Source organism: Sebastes fasciatus, chromosome 17, assembly GCF_043250625.1.
Source record: "Sebastes fasciatus isolate fSebFas1 chromosome 17, fSebFas1.pri, whole genome shotgun sequence".
In the NCBI taxonomy this organism is placed as follows: domain Eukaryota; kingdom Metazoa; phylum Chordata; class Actinopteri; order Perciformes; family Sebastidae; genus Sebastes; species Sebastes fasciatus.
The window spans coordinates 14,745,902-14,766,469 of NC_133811.1; the positions used below are offsets into that span (position 1 = coordinate 14,745,902).

The window sequence follows — 20,568 nt, forward strand, 5'->3', positions numbered from 1 at the left end:
GTTGCAAATGTCACATGGTCCACAAATGCTGCAAATGCGCAAAAATCATTCCACGTGTAGAAATAGATGCACAAATGCTGTTTATCACTTTACATGTAAACCTTAAAATACATATTTACAGAGTAAGTTATGTGTATTTACAAATCGCCCTGTATTTTTGTGGATGTGACTTTACACAACACAAATACAAAAATACACGTTTATGGATAGTGAGATATTTGCATATCATCATACACATTTGTGGAATGTCTTCTGTGGGTTACAACTAATTAAAGTCCAATAAAAACGTCCATAGAGGAGGGAAAAGACAGACTGAAGCAATGGAAATAAACAAAGCTTTATAAAGAGGCTCAGTTAATAACAGTTCCCACAATTAATACACAGCAGTGTTTTTGGAATGACCTCTAGAAATGTCCAGATGGTTTTCAAAAAGATGTGGGTGGTTAAATGATAACAGACCAATCTTTGCAACACACGACTGCAGCTTCGGCTACACTGCGCATGCGTAATACCCCGAGACCCATGACTTATCCTTCTTCTATAGGCCTTGGGAAATCTCGACGCTCATTGGTTGGTTTCAACGTCAATCACTCCTGCTCCCCGCCCATCATCAACAACAACACACAGCTTACTGTGGGAAGTTGCCTTGAAGGGCAAACAGCCACAATCAACTAGCCCGAGATGCAAGGAGACAGCTCGACACAAACAATGATGGGGAACTCATAACCAGCATCTTTGAGTATGTTAATCTAACGAAGGACGAAGCTTTTATTAGTCCTGCTACCGTTAGCTGAAGGTCGTCACACTGGACAGCGAGCTGAGGACAGAGAGGACAGCTAGTCCCCATTAATACTCTGACAGTGGACAGTCTGTGCAGGACAGTGAGTCCCCATTAAGAGACAGTTGGACAGTCTGTTCAGGACAGGAAACATGAAGTTCGCTCAGCTTCTGCTGAAGACTGGCTCCATCGCTGGGATACCGAGACAAGTGGAGAGGTTTGCTAAGTTCTCACCCTCTCCATTGTCCATGAAGCAATTCATTGACTTTGGTAAGTGTTCATGCATGCTATTTAACTCTTTCCCCACACTCACATCATGGCAGTTGTTGCACAACTCACGTTAATGTATTGAAACCAGGTCACTGACAGATGGTCAAGCAGGTCTTCTGTTGTGCACATTATTCTGAAATTATAACTTTGATCTTTGGGGTTTTGATGATCAGTGTGTGGACACAATTGAATCCTGCAATGACCAACAGAAGAAACACAAAATAGCTGATGTGGTTGATCTCTTTACTTTATTTAGGATCCCCATTGCAGCTGTCAGACTCCTCAACCAGCACTGCTCCCAGTAGACCACTTACACACCAAAAAACTGACAATCACCTGATATTTTCAGGTGGAATTTCATTCATTCATTCATCCATTCATTCATTCATTCATTCTCACTGTGCAATATCATTTTCTATATACTGCTCCTATTTTTATACTTCCTTCTATTCAAATGGTTCATATTTTGTTACACTTTGTTTAGCTCTTTTTTTTACTGTGTTAGCTGATGCATCTTGTTTTTTTGCACTATCCCCTTTGCTGCTGTACACTGCAAATTTCCCCACTGCGAGACTAATAAAGGAATATCTTATCTTATTAGTTATTACTGCAGTAACAATCATTCTTCCTGGGGGTCCACATAAAAAGACAGGACAATACATACAAACATTCTTGAAAATCCAAAATATCATAATAAAAACAAGACATATGTCACCTCAAATAATAGATATAGATATAGTAAAATAGGTATATAGAAGTATATAACACTGCTAAGTGATGCATCTGTGCATTGACATAATGCAACCTCTCATTTTACTGCTACCTCAGCAAAAATAGACATAAAAAATGCAGACATTTTCATTATGGTTTTCCATTTCATTTGCACAATATGTTCCTCCTAAGAAAAGACGTGTAGATGATTAGTTTGTGGACACAATTGAATCCTGCAATGACCAACAGGAGCAACACAAAATAGCTGATGTGGTTGATCTCTTTACTTTATTTATTTAGGATCCCCATTAGTTATTACTGCAGTTACAATCATTCTTCCTGGGGGTCCACATAAAAAAGACAGGACAATACATACAAACATTATTGACAATCCAAAATATCACCATTAAAAAAACAAGACAAATATTTCCCATTCATATGTCACCTCAACAGTACACCATTCAGTCAAATGATAGATATAGATATAGTAAAATAGGTTTATAGAAGTATATAACACTGCTACGTTATGCACTTTCATAGACTAAGCTACTGGAGTTACCCTGCACTATAATCATTTTTAACAGTCTCTTCTGCACTATATTCACCTTTTTAATAGTCGTGTATCACAGCTGTTACCCTGCACTATATTCAGTTTTAACAGTCTCTTCTGCACTATATTCACTTTTTTAATAGTCGTGTATCACAGCTGTTACCCTGCACTATATTCAGTTTTAACAGTTTTCTTCATCTCCTTGTATTTTTATATCTGGTATATTTTATTGTACTTTTGTACTTTGCACTACTAACTTTTTTACTGCCTTTTTACTAACATGTTTTACACTATGGAACTGTGATGCTGGAAACTTGAATTTCCCTCGGGATCAATAAAGTTTCTATCTATCTATCTATCTATCTATCTATCTATCTATCTATCTATCTATCTATCTATCTATCTATCTATCTATCTATCCATCTATCTATCTATCTATCTATCTATCTATCTGACATAATGCAACCTCTCATTTTACTGCTACCTCAGCAAAAATAGACATTAAAAAAATGCTGACATTTTCATCATGGTTTTCCCATTTCATTTGCACAATATGATCCTCATCTAATAAAAGACTGTGTCCACAAATAATCCTGGACAGATTTCCTCCAAATATTAATGTTTAGGAAGTGTTGCTGTTTAATTTTTTGACAGGATGTGGGTCAAAAGTTGGATGCTTGCTCAGTCGTTTTTTTTTCTCTGTCCCCTCATGTGACTGCAGGCTCGGCCAATGCATGTGAGAAGACCTCCTTTGTGTTCCTGCGGCAGGAGCTTCCTGTCAGACTGGCCAACATCATGAAGGAAATTGATTTCCTGCCTGATAAGCTCCTCAGCACTCCATCCCTAAAGCTCCTCATCAGCTGGTAAGACCTCTAGACTACACCACATATCGTTCTATATAATCTGTTGTCACCAATCCTGTTCGTGATATTCATGGACAGGATATCGAGGCGTAGTCGGGTGGAGGAGGGTTTGCAGATCGGTGTGCTGAGGATCTCATCGCTGCTTTTTGCAGATGATGTGGTCCTGTTGGCATCATCGGTCTGCGACCTCCAGCACTCACTGGATCGGTTCGCAGCCGAGTGTGACGCAGTCGGGATGAGAATCAGCACCTCTAAATCTGAGGCCATGGTTCTCAGCAGGAAACCGGTGGTTTGCCTACTCCGGGTAGGGAATGAGTCCTTACCCCAAGTGAAGGAGTTTAAGTATCTCGGGGTCTTGTTCGCGAGTGAGGGGACGATGGAACGTGAGATTGGTCGGAGAATCGGAGCAGCAGGGGCGGTATTGCATTCGCTTTACCGCACCGTTGTGACGAAAAGAGAGCTGAGCCGGAAGGCAAAGCTCTCGATCTACCGTTCAATCTTCGTTCCTACTCTCACCTATGGTCATGAGGGTTGGGTCATGACCGAAAGAACGAGGTCGCGGGTGCAAGCGGCCGAAATGGGTTTCCTCAGGAGGGTGGCTGGCGTCTCCCTTAGAGATAGGGTAAGAAGCTCAGTCATCCGTGAGGGACTCGGAGTAGAGTCCTTGCTCCTTTGCGTCGAAAGGAGCCAGTTGAGGTGGTTCGGGCATCTAGCACGGATGCCTCCTGGGCGCCTCCCTTGGGAGGTGTTCCAGGCACGACCAGCTGGGAGGAGACCACGGGGAAGACCCAGGACTAGATGGAGAGATTATATCTCTACTCTGGCCTGGGAACGCCTCGGGATCCCCCAGTCAGAGCTGGTTAATGTGGCCCGGGAAAGGGAAGTTTGGGGTCCCCTGCTGGAGCTGTTGCCCCCACGACCCGATTCCGGATAAGCGGTTGAAGAAGAGAAGAGAGAGATAATCTGTTGTAGCAGAATCATTGTTACTAAACAAGTGTTCCAACGAGTCTTCCTGCACCTCTCTGCAATATGAAAAGGAACTTTAGGGTGCAGAGAAACTGTGGCGCGAGAGTCCTATTGTTATTTATTTTCAGGTTTCCCAGCTTACACAAGGTCATACAGGGACATGTGTCAGCAGGGGGTGGTGATGTAACGGTACTGGGTTATTTAAGTCCTCTACTTATTATCTTTCAAAGCATCTAAGAACCATTCATGCAATTTGTCTGCCTTTTAGTTTTGGTAAATTCATTTAGTCACAGGCTTACAGCTTTGATCTGATGTAAACACTGCGGTTGTTGTTGTTGTGTGAGAGTTAATCGAAATCGCAATATGGCCTGGTTAGATGCCATTGATCTGGGAGCATACTGTATTTGAATTAGATCAGCTAATGTACTGGCTGTTGTCATGTTGGTGTGTTATTCTTATGTAATATACCATGGTATATTATGTATACGCTAGGGGTGTAACGATACACCGATGTGGATCAATATATCTATTCAATGATCAGCGATCCAATGTCATCGATGCAAAGTGAAAACATCGATACATATCGTCATCTTTAAGATACGCCTTTATTTTGAAATTCTTAACTGATAAAAGACATTTGCACTTAAACGCGAGAAAAGTGGCACTTTATAGTGAACAACATGAGGTCTATTTTTATTCTTTTCATTAAAAAGAATAGATATTTTTTTTAATTTAAATGTCTGGTAAAAGCCCAGTAATAAAATTGTGAAATCATAATTTAGTTGCTTTTCCTGAGTTGTGTTATATGAAATATTATATTATCTCATATCGATCGCAGGACTCTGAATTGAATCAAATCAAAACTGTATCATGGCAGACTTTGTGATATCAGCAAATACTGTAACGTCGTCCAAAGAACCAATATAATATCGTATCGTGGTGAAACTCATTATTTACACCCCTAAGTATACACTCCAATTTCATGTTGTACCATAAAGATGCAGCGTCGATAATATGCATATACTACACGGTGCATGGCCGCATTTGTTTGTGGTCACTTAACAACCGTCACACAGTTAAAGCTATACCAGCATGTGTGAATCTGTTTGCACACTCCCATTTCAATGTACACAGTGTAAAGTCTGTAAACGGTGAGGGTGCAGCCAAGTACGGGTGTGTATGTGTAGGAGAATTATATCTGTTGCAGCTGTTAGAAGGAAAGCTGTAATGATTTTCACTTGGAGTTTGTTTTTCCCACCACAACTGCTACTTCCGGATGTTAAAAACACAGTATTCTGCTGCAGGCTTTACCCTAGTATGATGGTTATGTGTGGTGCACATGTTACAACATGTCAACAATTACCCCACCCCCACTCTTCTTCACAAGACCCACAGTAGAGTCTATATTTGGCCATGTACCTCCTGCAATGTGGCTTCTTTTTCTCCTCACTGCTGCAGAGCTCTTTGGATTGCCAGCAAAAAAGAGTTGATCTGACACTTGTTAATGTTGACGAAGGGAGAGAGAGGTCACCGCTCGATGTTTCCTGGCAAGCTTGTGAAAATCGCAAGTCGCAAAATAGTCTATTTCAAGATGTGCATCTGTTCGCATGACGGGACATAATCCAAAATTTGAGAGCTGAAGGTCAGTCGAGGGACAAACTGAGCACATAGCGAGCCGCACTGCCGTTCACCTTTCACCCAGTTCCTCTACTGAGTGTGAGAGAGTGTGAATCACTCAATGAGCTCAGCTGAACTTCATGTTCATGCGCTCCCCTACAGATAAAGTCTGTGATAAAACAAGAAATGACTATCTAAAGAGAAGACAGTGTTATTCTAATCATGTGGAGAGGCTCTATGCCTAATTACATAGTTTGTTTAAAGGATTAAGCGTGTCAAGTTTAACAAGAGATCACTGTTTGCCGGTTAGTTTTTAATGCTTTCACATAAATGTAATCACCAGATAATGGTTTATTTTCATCATATTGGAGCTTTTTGTCATTCTGATATTGAGTGCTCCAGGGATGACATATTTTTGTAGACCACACAGGAAGTTATAACGCACTGGTTCCCTCGACAAAAAGCCAATGGGATATTTCCATTGAGTTTTGGATTATTGCAGAAAATAAGCTCTGTGGCAAACACACGTTTATGATACTTACACGTTTGGTTCTGTAAGATAATCTTCACAAATGAACACTACTGCTATGATTTTTCGAAGTGTGAATGCACTTGCCAGAAGTAAAAAGCTAACGTTAGGCTGTAAACGAACTATATATGAATAACGAATACACATCGAGGCTGTAAAGGCGGACAAGTCGGCGTGATGACGTTTAGTAGTCTCATTTAGCCACTTGTTAGCAACCGGCTTTTTTAAGACACTTAAAGGCTTTAAAATTCACGAGTGGGGTATTTACTGACATAATTTATTTTGTAGAAGAAAATGTTAAAATCTGTGTTAACCACAGACCTTATTTCAGGCATCTAACTAAAAAACCCATTCAAAAAACCCATCGACTTCCAGACGAGGGAACCAGAAGTGTTAAAATGCTTGGTTGGTTTTAGGAAATTAACAAGAGTTGAGTGTCTTTTCTTTTAAAATGTATCCTTCTGTGTCCACCAGGTATTCACAAAGTTTGTTGGAGATTGTAGATTTTTTAGAGAAGAATCCAGATGACAAGGACGTCCTGACAAAGTAAGTCATTTCCATGTAAAGTACATATGTATTATCTGTGTAAACATTATAATGTCAACAATTTGGTTGTTCTTACTGTTGTTACCAATCCAGTTTGTTAATTCTTCAGTAAATAAAATACACGATACTGAAGATGGCCTGAGGGCCGAAACATCATCAGAATAAAAGAAATGCATGCAGAGTGTTAACTGCCTATTTTCAACATCATAAGGCAAAGTTCAGAGTGTGATCAGTCTCATGTTCTTGTACCTTGTTGTACAGCTGATTGAACATTAATTATGACTCTGTTAAGTTAATGCTCAGTTCAGTAAAAGCAATAATTCTTTTAATTTGGAGCATTTAATCTTGTTTACTCAGCACATAATTCAATATTTGCTACTTTGGTGTCTGTTAGAACTGGTTTTTACTGCTTTTTGAATTGGATTTCTTCAAATTTATGATTACGATATTAATAATTAGCACTGCTACAGCCACCATTAGACACTCTGCAAACAGTAGGTTTACCTGTTTGACGGGAAGTAGCTCCAGGCTACGGTAAATGTTTGTTAAAAGATTGTCTTGTGGTTGTATTTTTCCACCGAGCTCAGTCCCGTTATTACAACAATGTAGAGCTGCAACGATTAATCGATTAGTTGTCAACTATTAAATTAATCGCCAACTATTTTGATTCAGGATAGGAGTCATTTTTAAGAAAAAAAAAAAGTCAAAATTCTCTGATTCCAGCTTCTTAAATGTGAATATGTTCTGGTTTCTTTATTCCTCTATGACAGTAAACTGAATATCTTTGAGTTGTGGACAAAACAAGACATTTGACGACGTCGTCTTGGGTTTTGGGAAACACTGATCGACATTTTTCACCATTTTATTGACCAAACAACTAATCAATTAATCAAGAAAATAATCAACAGCTTAATCGACAATGAAAATAGCTTAGTTGCAGCCCTACAAGAATGTGCATGTGTGCCCAATGCCCTGCACACTGATGTGTATATATCCTGATAAACCTGGTATACTAGTAGTACCCACCCTCACATACTCATACGTCGCATCATGTCTTTGCCCTCAGCTTTACACAGACTCTGGTAAACGTCCGTAATCGGCACAATAACGTGGTGCCCACCATGGCCCAGGGCGTGGTGGAGTACAAGGAGGCCTTCGGCGTGGACCCCGTCACCAACCAGAACGTCCAGTACTTCCTGGACCGCTTCTACATGAGCCGCATCTCCACGCGCATGCTCATGAACCAGCACAGTCAGTATAGCACTCTGTGATTGACTGTGAGTTAATCAACACAGTTGCTCACACTCGAAGCTTATGTCATTAAAGAGGACCTATTATGCTTTTGTGCTTTTTCCCCTTTCCTTTAGTGTGTTATATATATTGTTTGTGCATGTAAAAGGTCTGCAAAGTAACGAAGTCCAAAGTCCACGCCAAAGAGAGAAACACTGCTCCTGAACTGCCTGAAACGCCTTCCTTGAAATGCTGCCTTTTCTTCCGTAACGTGGTGATGTCATAAAGTAACACATTTGCACAACGGCTAGTTTGGCACGTTCGCCAAACAAAGCTAGTTAGAGCGGAGCAGGTGCGGAGTCCAAAGAGTTTGGTTCGGTTTACCAATCACAACAGAGTGGGCCAGCTGACCAATCAGAGCAGGAAAAAACAGACTGAAAATAAGCATAATAGGTCCTCTTTAAATGAAACTCCACAAAGTGCTGATAATGTTTGAGAGCTAACATTTAGAAATGTCACGCAGCACAATTTGTACTTTATTTTTTGTCTGATCTAAATTTTAAGGTAGTATACATAGTCAACACCCAGCCTGCCTTTATAGCTTTACAGTAGATTTATTGCACAGAGATACAAGAGTGTATGTGTGACTATGTCAGCAATAAGTGTATTGTTTACATTTCTAACTGCGAAAGAACTCACTCAAAGTTGATATGCGCTTTATATTTGGTGAAATATTCACAAATGTACAGCATCTGTGGACAGTGAATTGTGTCTATTTTGAATCACACACATTCTCATTTTGCCCTTTAGCATTAATCTTTGAAGGCAGTGCAAACCCAGCTCATCCCAAACACATTGGAAGCATTGACCCCAGCTGTGACGTTGTGGAGGTAGTAAAAGGTAATGAATGACACACACACACTGGATGTGCCATCTATTTTCCACCACTCTCTATTTGTACTGATTCACGATTGTTCGACCTTTTATCATCTAATATTTTAAGAGTCAACAGACAGAGTGGGGAAGTGAAAGCATGTCGTCATGCCATAGAACCGCCGTTGAATGTTGTGTAAACTGGTTCGCTAAAAGACATAATGTCCTCTTACGTATTGTTCTCCATTTCTCTCGGTGAAAAGTAACCACAGATTTTCTTTTTTGTTTCACTTTCTAGATGCCTATGAGACTTCAAAGATGCTGTGTGAGCAGTATTACCTGACTTCTCCTGATATGGAGATCACAGAAATCAATTGTAAGTCTTACAAAACAACTATAATGCTTCTATTTGCAGATATTTTTTCACACACGCACCTCTACACACAACAAACAGCGATATCCATCAGAGAATAACTAATAACAAGGTTGAATATGAATAATGTTGTGGGATTATTCCTTATTTCATGGCCTATTTTGGGATTTATACATTATTATTACATACTTATGTATAAAAAACGAAACAAAAAAAACCCTGCAAAGCATTTGAATACTGATTTGGAGGTTGATTACCATGGCAACTGTCAAAGCTTTGAAGCATTCGGGTCAGCCCTACTGTATACATTAATTGAATATGTAGTTTAGTAGAATAAACGTGGTAGTTATTGCTACAATATGTTATTTAATTGAATCATACACCAGTAGTATACCAGTCAGAACATGTGCCAGGGCTTTGAGTACAAACTGTACGTACTTGACCAGCATTTTCTTGGCAGATAAGATCTAGATAATATAAATCGAAAGGATGAATGTTTTGCTTAATTTGGCGAGAGTGGCTCTAATCTTTATTCCACCGATGTTGAAAAGGTTTGTCTTGATTCAGGTCAGAGTTAATATGTAGTTTTGTAAAGCACGCAGATGTCCTAGGGTCGTGTCTAGAGGGTAACCCACAAGTTGCGAAACTCTTGCGAGATGGTTGAGGTTAGGCATTGACCTTGAATGGGTACGGTTAGGATAGGTCGTTGGGCAGCGAGTCTTGCGAGAGTTTTAGCACGTTTACTTGTGTGTTACCTTCTAGACACGACCTTGTCCCAGAGGTCTGCTTCACCCACTGGTTCAGTCAGGATGTCATGGTTATAGATTTGTTAGTTTAACATAGTGTTTTCTTTTTACATAAGATCAATATTATCAATTTTTCCACAGCCAAAAATCCTGACCAGCCCCTCCACATTGTCTATGTGCCGTCCCATCTCTACCATATGCTGTTTGAGCTTTTCAAGGTACAGTACCCAACAAGCCTGAAATTCTGATCCTGATTATTCTTTACCACGTGTCTCTGCTCACTCACTTTGTGATCCACTTTGTGTGTTCTCTATCAGAACGCCATGAGAGCTACAGTGGAGACCCACGAGACGAGTCTAACGTTGCCCCCGATCAAAGTGCGAGTCTCACTGGGAACGGAGGACCTCACTATCAAGGTAGACGAGGACACGGAGAGTTAAGATAGACCGTGAATTTTGTACTAAAGGCAGTGCTGTGCAGAGGGAATCAAGGAGAAACCAGTGTTAAGATTACACTGCCATCAACTGTACAGTGTGCAGGTCCATGTGGACCTTGTTAGTATATAAATAAACCCTGATGACTTGATTCACAAAGCATGACACCGTTTACATTCCATTCAAATGGCAAATGACGAAGAGTTGAGGAGTTCACTGCTGCCAGAACAATGAGAAGACCCTTGTAAATTTTATTTGTAGATGTCCGATAGAGGAGGCGGAGTCCCTCTGAGGAAGATTGAGCGCCTGTTCAGCTACATGTACTCCACGGCTCCCAGTCCGGTCCACGTGGACAACTCTCGCAACGCACCGCTGGTGAGACTTTTCAGTGTTACAAGACTACAAGCTTGCTTTGGCATTTCAAACACGGGTTTTAAACTGGGATTAAAAGTCAACTAGATGGTAAATCTCCCTGTTCTTATCAGAGACTCACACACAGAGACTCAGATTATTACAAAGGGGAATGCAGTCAGCGACATTGCATTGGATTAAACTGTAACCACGAGAGAAACTGAAGACCTGTTTTACAACGCAAACCCTCCACAGTATCCACAACATAATATTGTAGGTCCAGATAGGCTAATCTGTATTGACACTGTGTTATTTCCCTTCAGGCTGGTTTTGGCTATGGCCTGCCCATCTCCCGCCTGTATGCCAAGTACTTCCAGGGAGACCTTCAGCTCTACTCTATGGAAGGCTACGGCACCTCAGCTGTCATATACTTGAAGGTGAGGACTGCACTACCTTCACACACTGTCAAAAATAACCTTGAAAGCCGAGTTGGTGTAGAGTTTCACATGGAAATGTACTGTCAACCACGCGTACTAGATTGACTGAGTGGTGGCAGATCAACCTGGCCTCACAGGAAGGCGTATAAATAGCACGACATGACACAGACTTTCCACATGTCATGAGGACGCATTTTAGGATATTCGCGTGTCTTTTGTACGCCACGCAATAAAACTAGGGTAACATCAGCAGCTAGGTTGAGACAACAAAACCACTCACTTAGGTTTAGGCAACAAAACCACTTAGTTAGGTTAAGGAAAAACGTCACGTATGGGCTTAAATTAAGTACATAAAGTACAGTAACACTACAGTAAAATACATACGGAAACAACGTAACATAAGTACAAAAAACACATCACTAACAAACACGTGATAAACCGTAACTTACAAAACAAAACATCAGTTTTGTTGGACCCATCCATCTATAAGCAGCCTTTCTCGCTTTTTATTCTACTTCACTAGATCTGAGTTTAGCATATTTACATGGATGCGTTTACATTACAGTCAGTACAGACTCCATGGTGTACAAATGACACGCCAAACACAAGAAAGGCGTCCTTATTGCACGCCAAATGCCTTGCGCATTATCGTTTCATTCATACGCCTTTTTGTGCGAACGGTAATACAAACAATGCACAACTAATGTGTGTCATCTTGTAAGTTATAACTCGCCGCATGTTCCATGTCAGGAGACCTTTGCCGTCTCTACTTATGTGTCTGTCTGTGTGATAAGGATGCAGACTAATAAGTTCCCTTCTGTTCTGTATCACAGGCCTTGTCCTCAGAGTCAGTGGAGAGACTTCCTGTTTTCAACAAGTCAGCCTTGCGGCATTACCAGACGAGCATAGAGGCTGACGACTGGTGCATGCCCAGCAAGGATCCAAAGAAACTGGGCAATTCCAAGAGGATTATGTGATGGTGGACGGAAGCGGAGGACACTCTGAAATAGTTTGAATAATAGTATTAAGAATAAAAGGGTCCATGTTGGAAGAAATGGATGAACTTGTACTGTAAGTGGGAGAAGGTACCCTGCTGGACCTACACTAATGTATGTGGAATGTGGATTCTCACAGAGAGAAACCTAGATGGAGAAAAAAAATGCTCATTGTTGGTGTCAGGAACCAGAGAAATGCACCGAAATAACTAAGCTAAACTATTCCTTCCAACCTCCAGGCAATTTAATTTCATTATATTGTACGACGATTACAGGCTGCTAATGGCAATGGAGCAAATCAAGTCTCTTTTTGGAAGTTATAATAACATGGTAACACTTTGAAGTAAGCATGCTGTTTGTGTTTATGTGTCTTTTTCTTTCTAAAATGGATCATTTAACAATCTAAAGACTGGTCTTTGGTTAATTCACTTACTGGGAAAAGTTGTGTTTTTTTTGCATTAGGTTCAATGTGTTTCAATTCCTCGAATAACCCAGCCAAAACCAGCTTCAGCCGGGTCACGTAACACGTTCAGCATAAACACAAAGGGAGCAAAGTCTGTTCCTCCACTTTTGTTCACGTCGGCATTTCAGTCCTTTTTTTAACGTGCAGCATTGTTTCACACACGCACAACTTTTGCTTTTCATCGCAGCATTTCAGAGGTACTATGAGAAGAATTTGCACAGGTTACGTGTGGTGTAAAATGACATCAACGTAAAAATCAATTGTTCCACTTTTAGCGTCTTCAATATGAGATGTAAACATGCTTGATGGATGTTGAGTTTTAGAGCGCAAAATGTGCCTTTCTGGAAAAGTGGAATAGTTAAACACACAGTATTGCAACATATTTGAAGTCAATATGTACGGTTGAACTGTAAATAATTGTATTTTAACTGTAAAACTGCCAAGTTAACTTTCACCTTCACAATAATGATAACTTCCCTCTGTTGAAACTGGTGCGAAGAACTAAAATACACACTTTTTTTTTTTTCAAAAAGTAACCGTGTAGAACTTCACAGCCATTTGATAACATCACCCTAAGTGTTTTGTAATGATGCATGTGTCGTATATTTAGAGGCTGTGAAGGCCTTTGTGAAATGTTAAATGTTGCGAAAAACTGTACTTGTGCTTTCTGGGATGACTGAGTTAATTGTTGCAGACGTTCAGTAGGAACGTCACAGACAGATGCTCAGACAATGATATATGCAAGCTGTGTTGATCTAATAGATATTGCATGTATCTAACAATTTCACATATTCCTTGTCCTCATTACATACCAGTCTGTAATTTCTTTGCCAAGTTTGTAGCATTTAGAGAGATGTTGTTGATTTAAAATATGAACTAGGGCTCCACAATTTAGAAAAAAATATATAATTGTGATTATTTTGACTGATATTGCAATTGCGATATGATTAGCGATAATAGAGGGAATAATGATTTGTACATCATTATTCTCATTTTCATTTAAAAACATATTAAAATGATTATGGTGTGATTTTTGTGGGGATCTGTAGAATATGATGTGTAGGCCAGCACATCTATGCAGCACCACAATATTTAATTTAAAATGTTATTTTGACACAAATTTTGGCCTTAACAAATATTGCGCCTTCTGCGATTTGAAAATCGCAGTATATTGTGATTTTGATAACATTTCGATTAATTGTGCAGCCCTAATATGAACTCACTAATTTTAGATTTTTATGATTTGTGAACTGTCTGCACCAACAGATATTGTTGCATTTTATACTGTATAAAAATCACTGTCAAAGGCCACTTTACTGAAGTTGTGGTTCGCCACTAAATGGACCCGTGAATGTAGAAAATAAAAAATCTCACTTCCCAACATGTCATTTCTTTTGCAGCTCATGGTATTCTTATGAACGTAACCCTGTGCTTGTATTCGGACCAGAAAGATCTTTATTTGGAAATGAAGCTGTTTAAAGAAAGCCCGATGTGTGCCACTGCTCTCTGCAACAGTTGTTTCCCTCATTGTCCCCCTGACTCCCTCCTCTCTCCCCCACAGCTTGTTTTAGGAAACTTTGCTCTGTTTGTGTGTCGCCATCGCAGACACAGTCCAGTGGCTTTTCGTGGCCTGCTGCCAATAGGGGTCTGAGAACAGGAAGTCCTGCTTTGCCCCTTCATTAGTGTGCCTACATGTGGCGTTCTCTATTCTGGTTTTGTGGCTTGTCTCTTCTGGTCTCTATCGGGTCTGTATTCCGGTTCATTCAGGCATTATTGGCACGGCCGCAATACAAACACGGCATTATGCAAGCTCGTTCTCAAAGATAAAAGAATAAAACATAAGATCACTGCAATGTTAGCAAAGTCAAGTTCAGTTAAATGTGAAACCCCCTTCCCGTTATTATAATTTAAGAATACAAATCTCTCTCTGCCTGACTTTTACAGGTCTATTATAAGAGTTCAGGGAGTCGGGTCTGACCCGTTAGTCATCCAGACAATGTTCCCTCTTTAGAAGATGTCTGGTACACGTGCAGACCAACAGAGCTCAGCCACACCTGTTTATGTATTTGACCTATGGACTTGCTATAAGGATCGGAATGATTACACCAACAACACACCACGGGTACAAGCAACTGTTGTAACGGTTGACGGTGAGGTCACTGATCAAAGTGGCATTTAATTCCTTTGTATGAAAAAATGAGACTGACCTCCATATAGTGGGACTGTTCAAAGAATATGGAAAGATTAAACACACTCAAAGATATTTCCTTAAAGGGCCTGTATGTATTTTTTAAAATCATTTTTATTGCCAATGTGTGAACAGGTTGTAACCTTAACTAAAAAATGAGACCTTCCATGACTTTCTGGGTTTCCTCTATCTGTCTTTAGACTGCTTTATATGTGAAGAATGCGGGACGTTTTTTCCGGGAAAATCCAACAGATGTGACGTCATGTGCCTTTACTCTCTTAAACTCCGCTAACAGGGCTAACAGTGTGCAACCATAGCTAACGTTCAGTTAGAAATGGAGTCCGCTAACGCCAACAAACAGCCAGCCCCCACCACAACTCAGACTCCAATACAAACTCCACAGAAGCACAAAAAACAAAGTTATATCTAGTGAAGCCCATCTTGGAAAACAGGAATGTGACCGACGTCGGGGGGGAAAACTAGGATCAACATCGACCGGGCCTTCGATTCATGGAGGGACCTTCGTTTTGTAAGCAAGCATGTGAAATATATAGTGATATTGTGGTTTTAGCTGACAATCAGGTTCAGTCTCGTGTGTATCGCCTGACTGTTTTTAACCGATGCATGCACGCGTCTACGTAGTGCGAGCACAAGCGCGAGCAACAGGGCACTGACTGTCGTTGACTTAACGGCCACAGGTATCACTGTTAACAAGCAATTTCTGATTCTTACATAGAGCCCCTTTAATCATTCTTTGAAATGTTTCCAGAAATGAAACCTATCTTTTGTCTTAATTTCTTAGTGACACATTAAAATGCAAGTTTGCTATCTGTGTCCAATAATGATTAAAGATGAAGAAAAAGCTCCATTTCCTTGCTCCCATCCGAATTCAGCCTACATCTTAATGTTCCCAGCGGCTGCCAGTTCATTGTCTCCTCTTCAACAAAAACACTACACAATAGCTCAGCAGCGCTTCTCTCTCCAGGCGGCAGCCTCAGTCTCCTGAGTGCTTCCCTCTATTGTACACTGGCATTATCTCCCCATGTCGAATTAGACTTAAAACCTGGATAAAATAGACAGAGATGCTCACTACCATTACAGCGTGCTGTTGTGACTACGGATGATTGGTCCAGGTCACAATTAAAGGTCTACCTGAGACTTTTCAAAGTGGTTTTCCTTTAGGTGAGAATCTAGAAGTCGGCTTTGGAAAGCAGTTCAAAGATAATATCTGGTGTTGAGTTAAGGTGGTCATTCTTACAAAACATGACAAGGATATTAAAGGTGCAGTGTGTAGGATTTGGCAGCATCTAGTGGTGTGGTTGCAACCAAGTGAGTACACTTTCGCTCACTCCTCTCTTTCAAAGACTGTGGTAACGTGAGTCACAGAGTGCAAAACAGTAGTAATACCGTTCATCTCGCTCAGAGGCCATTCTTACAATAACACTACTTTAGGAGCAACGGAAGTCAGACGGTGGCTGGCGGAACCACAGTTTTGCACTATGCGGCTCACGTTATCGCAGTTTCCCAAGCATGTCGGGCCTTCAGGTAACGATAAAACATGAAAGGCTCTCTCTAAAGCCAGTGTTTGGATTGTCCGTTCTGGGCTTCTGTAGAAACATGGCGGAGCAACATTGCGGACTCCATGAAGACGACCTGCACCCTATGTAGATACAAAGGGCTCATTCTAATCTAACGAAAACACAACGATTCTTAGTTTCAGGTGATTATACACTAATGAAAACATAGTTATGAATATTATATTCCATTTCGGCTAATAGAACCCCTGAAATGTTACACACTGTTCCTTTAAGTTACCATCCCTGCCTGTTTTGAGGGAGTTGAGAGGATTTTTTATTTTATTCCTGGCTAGCAAAAATTTGGTCCATGTACACGGCTTCATGTGCAATCCACTGGAAAAACAAGCACTTATCGTGGAGGGCTTTGTCAAGTGTTTGTTCTGCAAATAGAGGGGTATCACGAGAACATGTGCTTGAGAGTGAGCATTACGGCAGGTTGCCAGGATCCTCTGAAGTATGAGGCAGCACCGTGATAGACAAATTGTATTTACTGACACTCATGTCACTTTAAAAGTAGGCCTCTGCAGAAGGGGAAAGATATAGATCATACAAAGACTACAGAAAGAGAGGTTGTGGGGATGGGACGGTGGTTCCATGTGACCTTGTCAATCACCATCAAATGAATTATTATTATAATTATACCCAGTAAATTGCTATTTTCTCACCTGTCACTCAAACATCTGTCAATTGACTCAATTTGTAATTAGTTGGATGGCGTCATCTGTCATGTCCAGCCTCAAACCGCCTTCATAAATCAGTTTTATTTTTTTAAGTCATGTCATTTGAGTTCCACTCCACCATAGATTACGTTTATTCTGTCCCAAAGAGGGATTTCTTATGTTCCAGACAAAAGCCTCTGGGAATGATATGCAAAAAATACAAAAGACACACCTGTTAGTACCAGTTCCAACTAGCAGCATTTTCACTTTCCATAGCCTGCAGATAGGAAGTGAGTGTTTACATAAAAAGCGTCAGGTGACAGGCTTCATCAGTACAGTATCCCCTCTGGGTCCAGGAGTAGATATTTCTTCATGGGAGGTGGCAGAGGCAGCTGTGCTACACCTCTGTGGCAGAACCCACCCAGACTGGCTCTGACTGCACATCTGGTCAGGTGGAGCAGGCTGCGAGGAGTGTTGGCGCAAACGGCGAACAAAGAGTCGTAGAAGTCTTTGTGTCGCTGAGGAAGAAAAGCAGTGTTATCACATCTATCCCAGATTGTAAATCATTAATAAGCCCCTATCAAATTAAATAACTTTTTTAAAATCCTATTTGCTCCAATTCTACCCACTGCAGCTTTAAGTACAGTAATTATCATACACTTTAGGACTTTCACTCAAGTAATATTCTAACAGGTGATTTTAACTTCTACTAAAGTCTTTTTCTAGTTAGATATAAGTACTTTTACTCAAGCGTGGCTTTCAGGTACTTCATCCACCGCTGGGTTTACACTGAAAACACACTTTATACTATCCATGTACAGTAGATCCTTTACCTTGTAGCAGTCATCAGGAATGGCATCTCTCCACTTGTTTGTGGGCTTTAAGTGTTCATAAGAGTTGACCATGATTTCTACTGCATCGGGGTAGTCGTAGCAGGTCTGCAACACCTGCACAAAACAACACAGCATTTCATTATACAGCACAAGAAACGTGCAAGAACCTTTTGTTCATCTAATAACATCAGTCCACATCTGTGTACCTTGTGGAACTGGGGTGGGTAGATCCGTGCTGCGTTGTGGTTGAGCAGCAGCTGATAGCAGAGCTCAGGTATGGCCATGGGCCTGACACCAGTCACTTTGAGGACATACTGAATAGGGGCACAGCCGTTGATGTCCATGGATCGTGTGTCTGCTCCGGCCTCCAGCAGCATCTGCATCAGGACGTGATCGCAGTTCCAGGCCGCCTTGTGAAGAGCTGTTTTATTGTCCACTTCTCGGAGGTTGGGGTCTTGAAGAGAGGGGGGATGTTGTAGAAAACAAAACATGAAGCTTCCATGGATGACACACAATGACAATATAAGTCCAAAAAAAAAAAAAACTCACCTGCCTGGTGGTCCAGCAAGAGACGACAGACAAGATGGTGATCTTGGCTGTAGAGTTGCTCTTTAGAGTCGAAAGACCAGAAGCACGCAGTCATCAGGGGAGTCTCCTGGAGAGAGTTGACCGCATCCACAGACGCTCCGTTGGTCAAGTAGAGCGCCACCAGCTCTGGGACACCGAATCTGGCTGCTGTGTGTAAAGGTGTGTCCTCCTCATTGTTGTAGCCGGGCGTGTTGACTTTTGCACCTCCATGGAGAAAAAGTGACGGTTATTTTGTAGTTTTGGATGTATTTGCACTTTCATCTACTCATATATCCATCTACCCATGCATCCTTCCCCTCCTGACCTTTAAGGATGAGCTGCTTGGCACAGTCCACCGACTCCCTGGTGATGCAGTAGTGCAGCGGTGTGTGTCCGCTCAGCGACAGGCTGTTCACTTTGGCCCTGTGAGCCAAAAGCAAGGCGACACAGTCGGCGTTGGAGACCTCGCAGGCCACGTGCAGCGGCGTCTTCCCGTTGGGCATCCGGTTGATGGCTGCACCTTCCTGAAGGAGCACCAGTGCTGTCTCCAAGGCGTTGTAAATCACGCATACATGAATACCCATCGCCCAGGACTTCTCCAGTTTGTAGCCTGGGAGCCAATAACCTGTAGCAAATGAGACAAACGTGTAAACCTACTTTCTCAATCAGGATCCCAGTGAGTGACGATGTACAAGAAAAACATAATACTTTCTGTCAAATTTAGAACTGTTACTGTATGGTTATTTCATGTGAAACAAAAAAGTTCATTTTGGACCCGCCAACATTTTTTAAATGATTAATTCACAATCATTATATTTTCAGGAAAAGCCATTCTTTTATTCGGCAGCTTTCTAAAGGCTCTGTGGATGTATTATTTTTTAATATTCATTTACATAAAAATGTTATCAATAACACCTTTAATTAAGTTTTTTTTTTTTTTTTTACTTTGATTGTTACATAATTAATCATGAAAGTTTAAGGTTATAGAGAAATACTTGGAAAAGTTATCAGGGGCTTTAAAATGAAAGGAAAAAGGTGCTTGTAGCATTTCAGACTTTTCATCTCATAATGGCTTTGTTCTTATATTGCAGTATGTTTAATCCCCAGTAGCCTGAGTATGCATGTTATTGTAGTTCACCTAGTGTAGACAGTGTTTCCTGTCATATCCAGCTATCTATCCATGGGGATTTAACACCACCTAGTGGAAAAGCTACAGAATAAATCTTCAATGTTATGAAATTGAGGAGGTGTTTGCAATCTATTTTTCTTAAGTAATGCTTTGTGAAAACATATGATGTCTCACAATATTGTTGTTTATTCTGGATACTCACATGATAACTCATCTTTCTGGGGCTAAACGTTTGATATAGTATGACAAACATACAGTAAATCACCATTGATTTTATTGCTGCTGGTGAAATGTGGATCACTCTCATCATACTGTCTCTCCGTACCTTGTTTGTATGAGGCCAGCACCATGCTGGGGTCCTCCACCTCCAGCACAATGTCAATGTCTAGTTTCCCGGTGTGCAGAATCTGCACGACCTCCTGGGCATCGTTGGCCTGCAGGGCCTCCAGGAACCGTCGCTTCAGCTGTTTGACAGCCAGTTGTTTGGGGCTCAACTCCTCCATGAGCTCCCTAAAAGAAGAGCCTCGCTCCTCGTATGGCACTGCCACACCAGCTGGATCGGACACTAATGTTCTCCACACAACAAGGAGGAGATTGTAAATAAATGCACAAATGCTGATAATAAGGGTGTCAATCATACCCACACTGGAGGAAGGCCTCCATAAGCAGAGCCATCAGATATGAGGAAGGAAGACGGAAATGAAGAGGAGCAACAAGTGACAGGAGGGAGCTGTCAGAGAGAGGAAAATAGCCCTGCGGTGAAATTAGGCTGGATATAAATAGAAAGAGGAGAGGGAGGGACTGGAGAGCTACAGCTGACTCCAGGTCAGCCAGTCTGCTGGGATTGCCTGCTGAGAGAAAGGCATCGGGCAGTGGGAAGGTC

At 41.1% G+C, this 20,568-nt stretch overlaps 2 protein-coding genes across 4 annotated transcripts; one reads left to right on the top strand and one right to left on the bottom strand.

Moving 5' to 3' along the window:
• Positions 1-623: 623 nt before the first annotated feature.
• pdk4 (pyruvate dehydrogenase kinase, isozyme 4) lies at positions 624-14,113 on the top strand. Of its 3 annotated transcripts, none has more exons than XM_074614015.1 (11): positions 624-1,048; positions 3,031-3,172; positions 6,759-6,830; positions 7,897-8,081; positions 8,871-8,960; positions 9,232-9,309; positions 10,194-10,270; positions 10,370-10,468; positions 10,748-10,861; positions 11,161-11,274; positions 12,108-14,113. In XM_074614015.1, the coding sequence occupies exons 1-11, from the start codon at positions 931-933 to the stop codon at positions 12,249-12,251; spliced, it is 1,233 nt and encodes a 410-aa protein (XP_074470116.1). In that variant the 5' UTR covers positions 624-930; the 3' UTR covers positions 12,252-14,113. The 3 variants fall into 3 exon arrangements, 1 of the variants encoding a protein (XP_074470116.1); XR_012590719.1 differs by having other exon boundaries at positions 786-1,048; positions 8,198-8,960; XR_012590720.1 differs by lacking the exons at positions 10,194-10,270; positions 10,370-10,468; positions 10,748-10,861; positions 11,161-11,274; positions 12,108-14,113 and having other exon boundaries at positions 786-1,048; positions 7,897-8,107.
• A 3,246-nt stretch (positions 14,114-17,359) lies between these two features.
• On the bottom strand, positions 17,360-20,418 carry asb4 (ankyrin repeat and SOCS box containing 4). Its single transcript, XM_074614014.1, has 6 exons — positions 20,011-20,418; positions 18,882-19,181; positions 18,539-18,781; positions 18,196-18,443; positions 17,990-18,103; positions 17,360-17,674 (listed from the first exon to the last, which is right to left on the bottom strand). The coding sequence occupies exons 1-6, from the start codon at positions 20,321-20,323 to the stop codon at positions 17,486-17,488; spliced, it is 1,407 nt and encodes a 468-aa protein (XP_074470115.1). The 5' UTR covers positions 20,324-20,418; the 3' UTR covers positions 17,360-17,485.
• Positions 20,419-20,568: the final 150 nt, after the last annotated feature.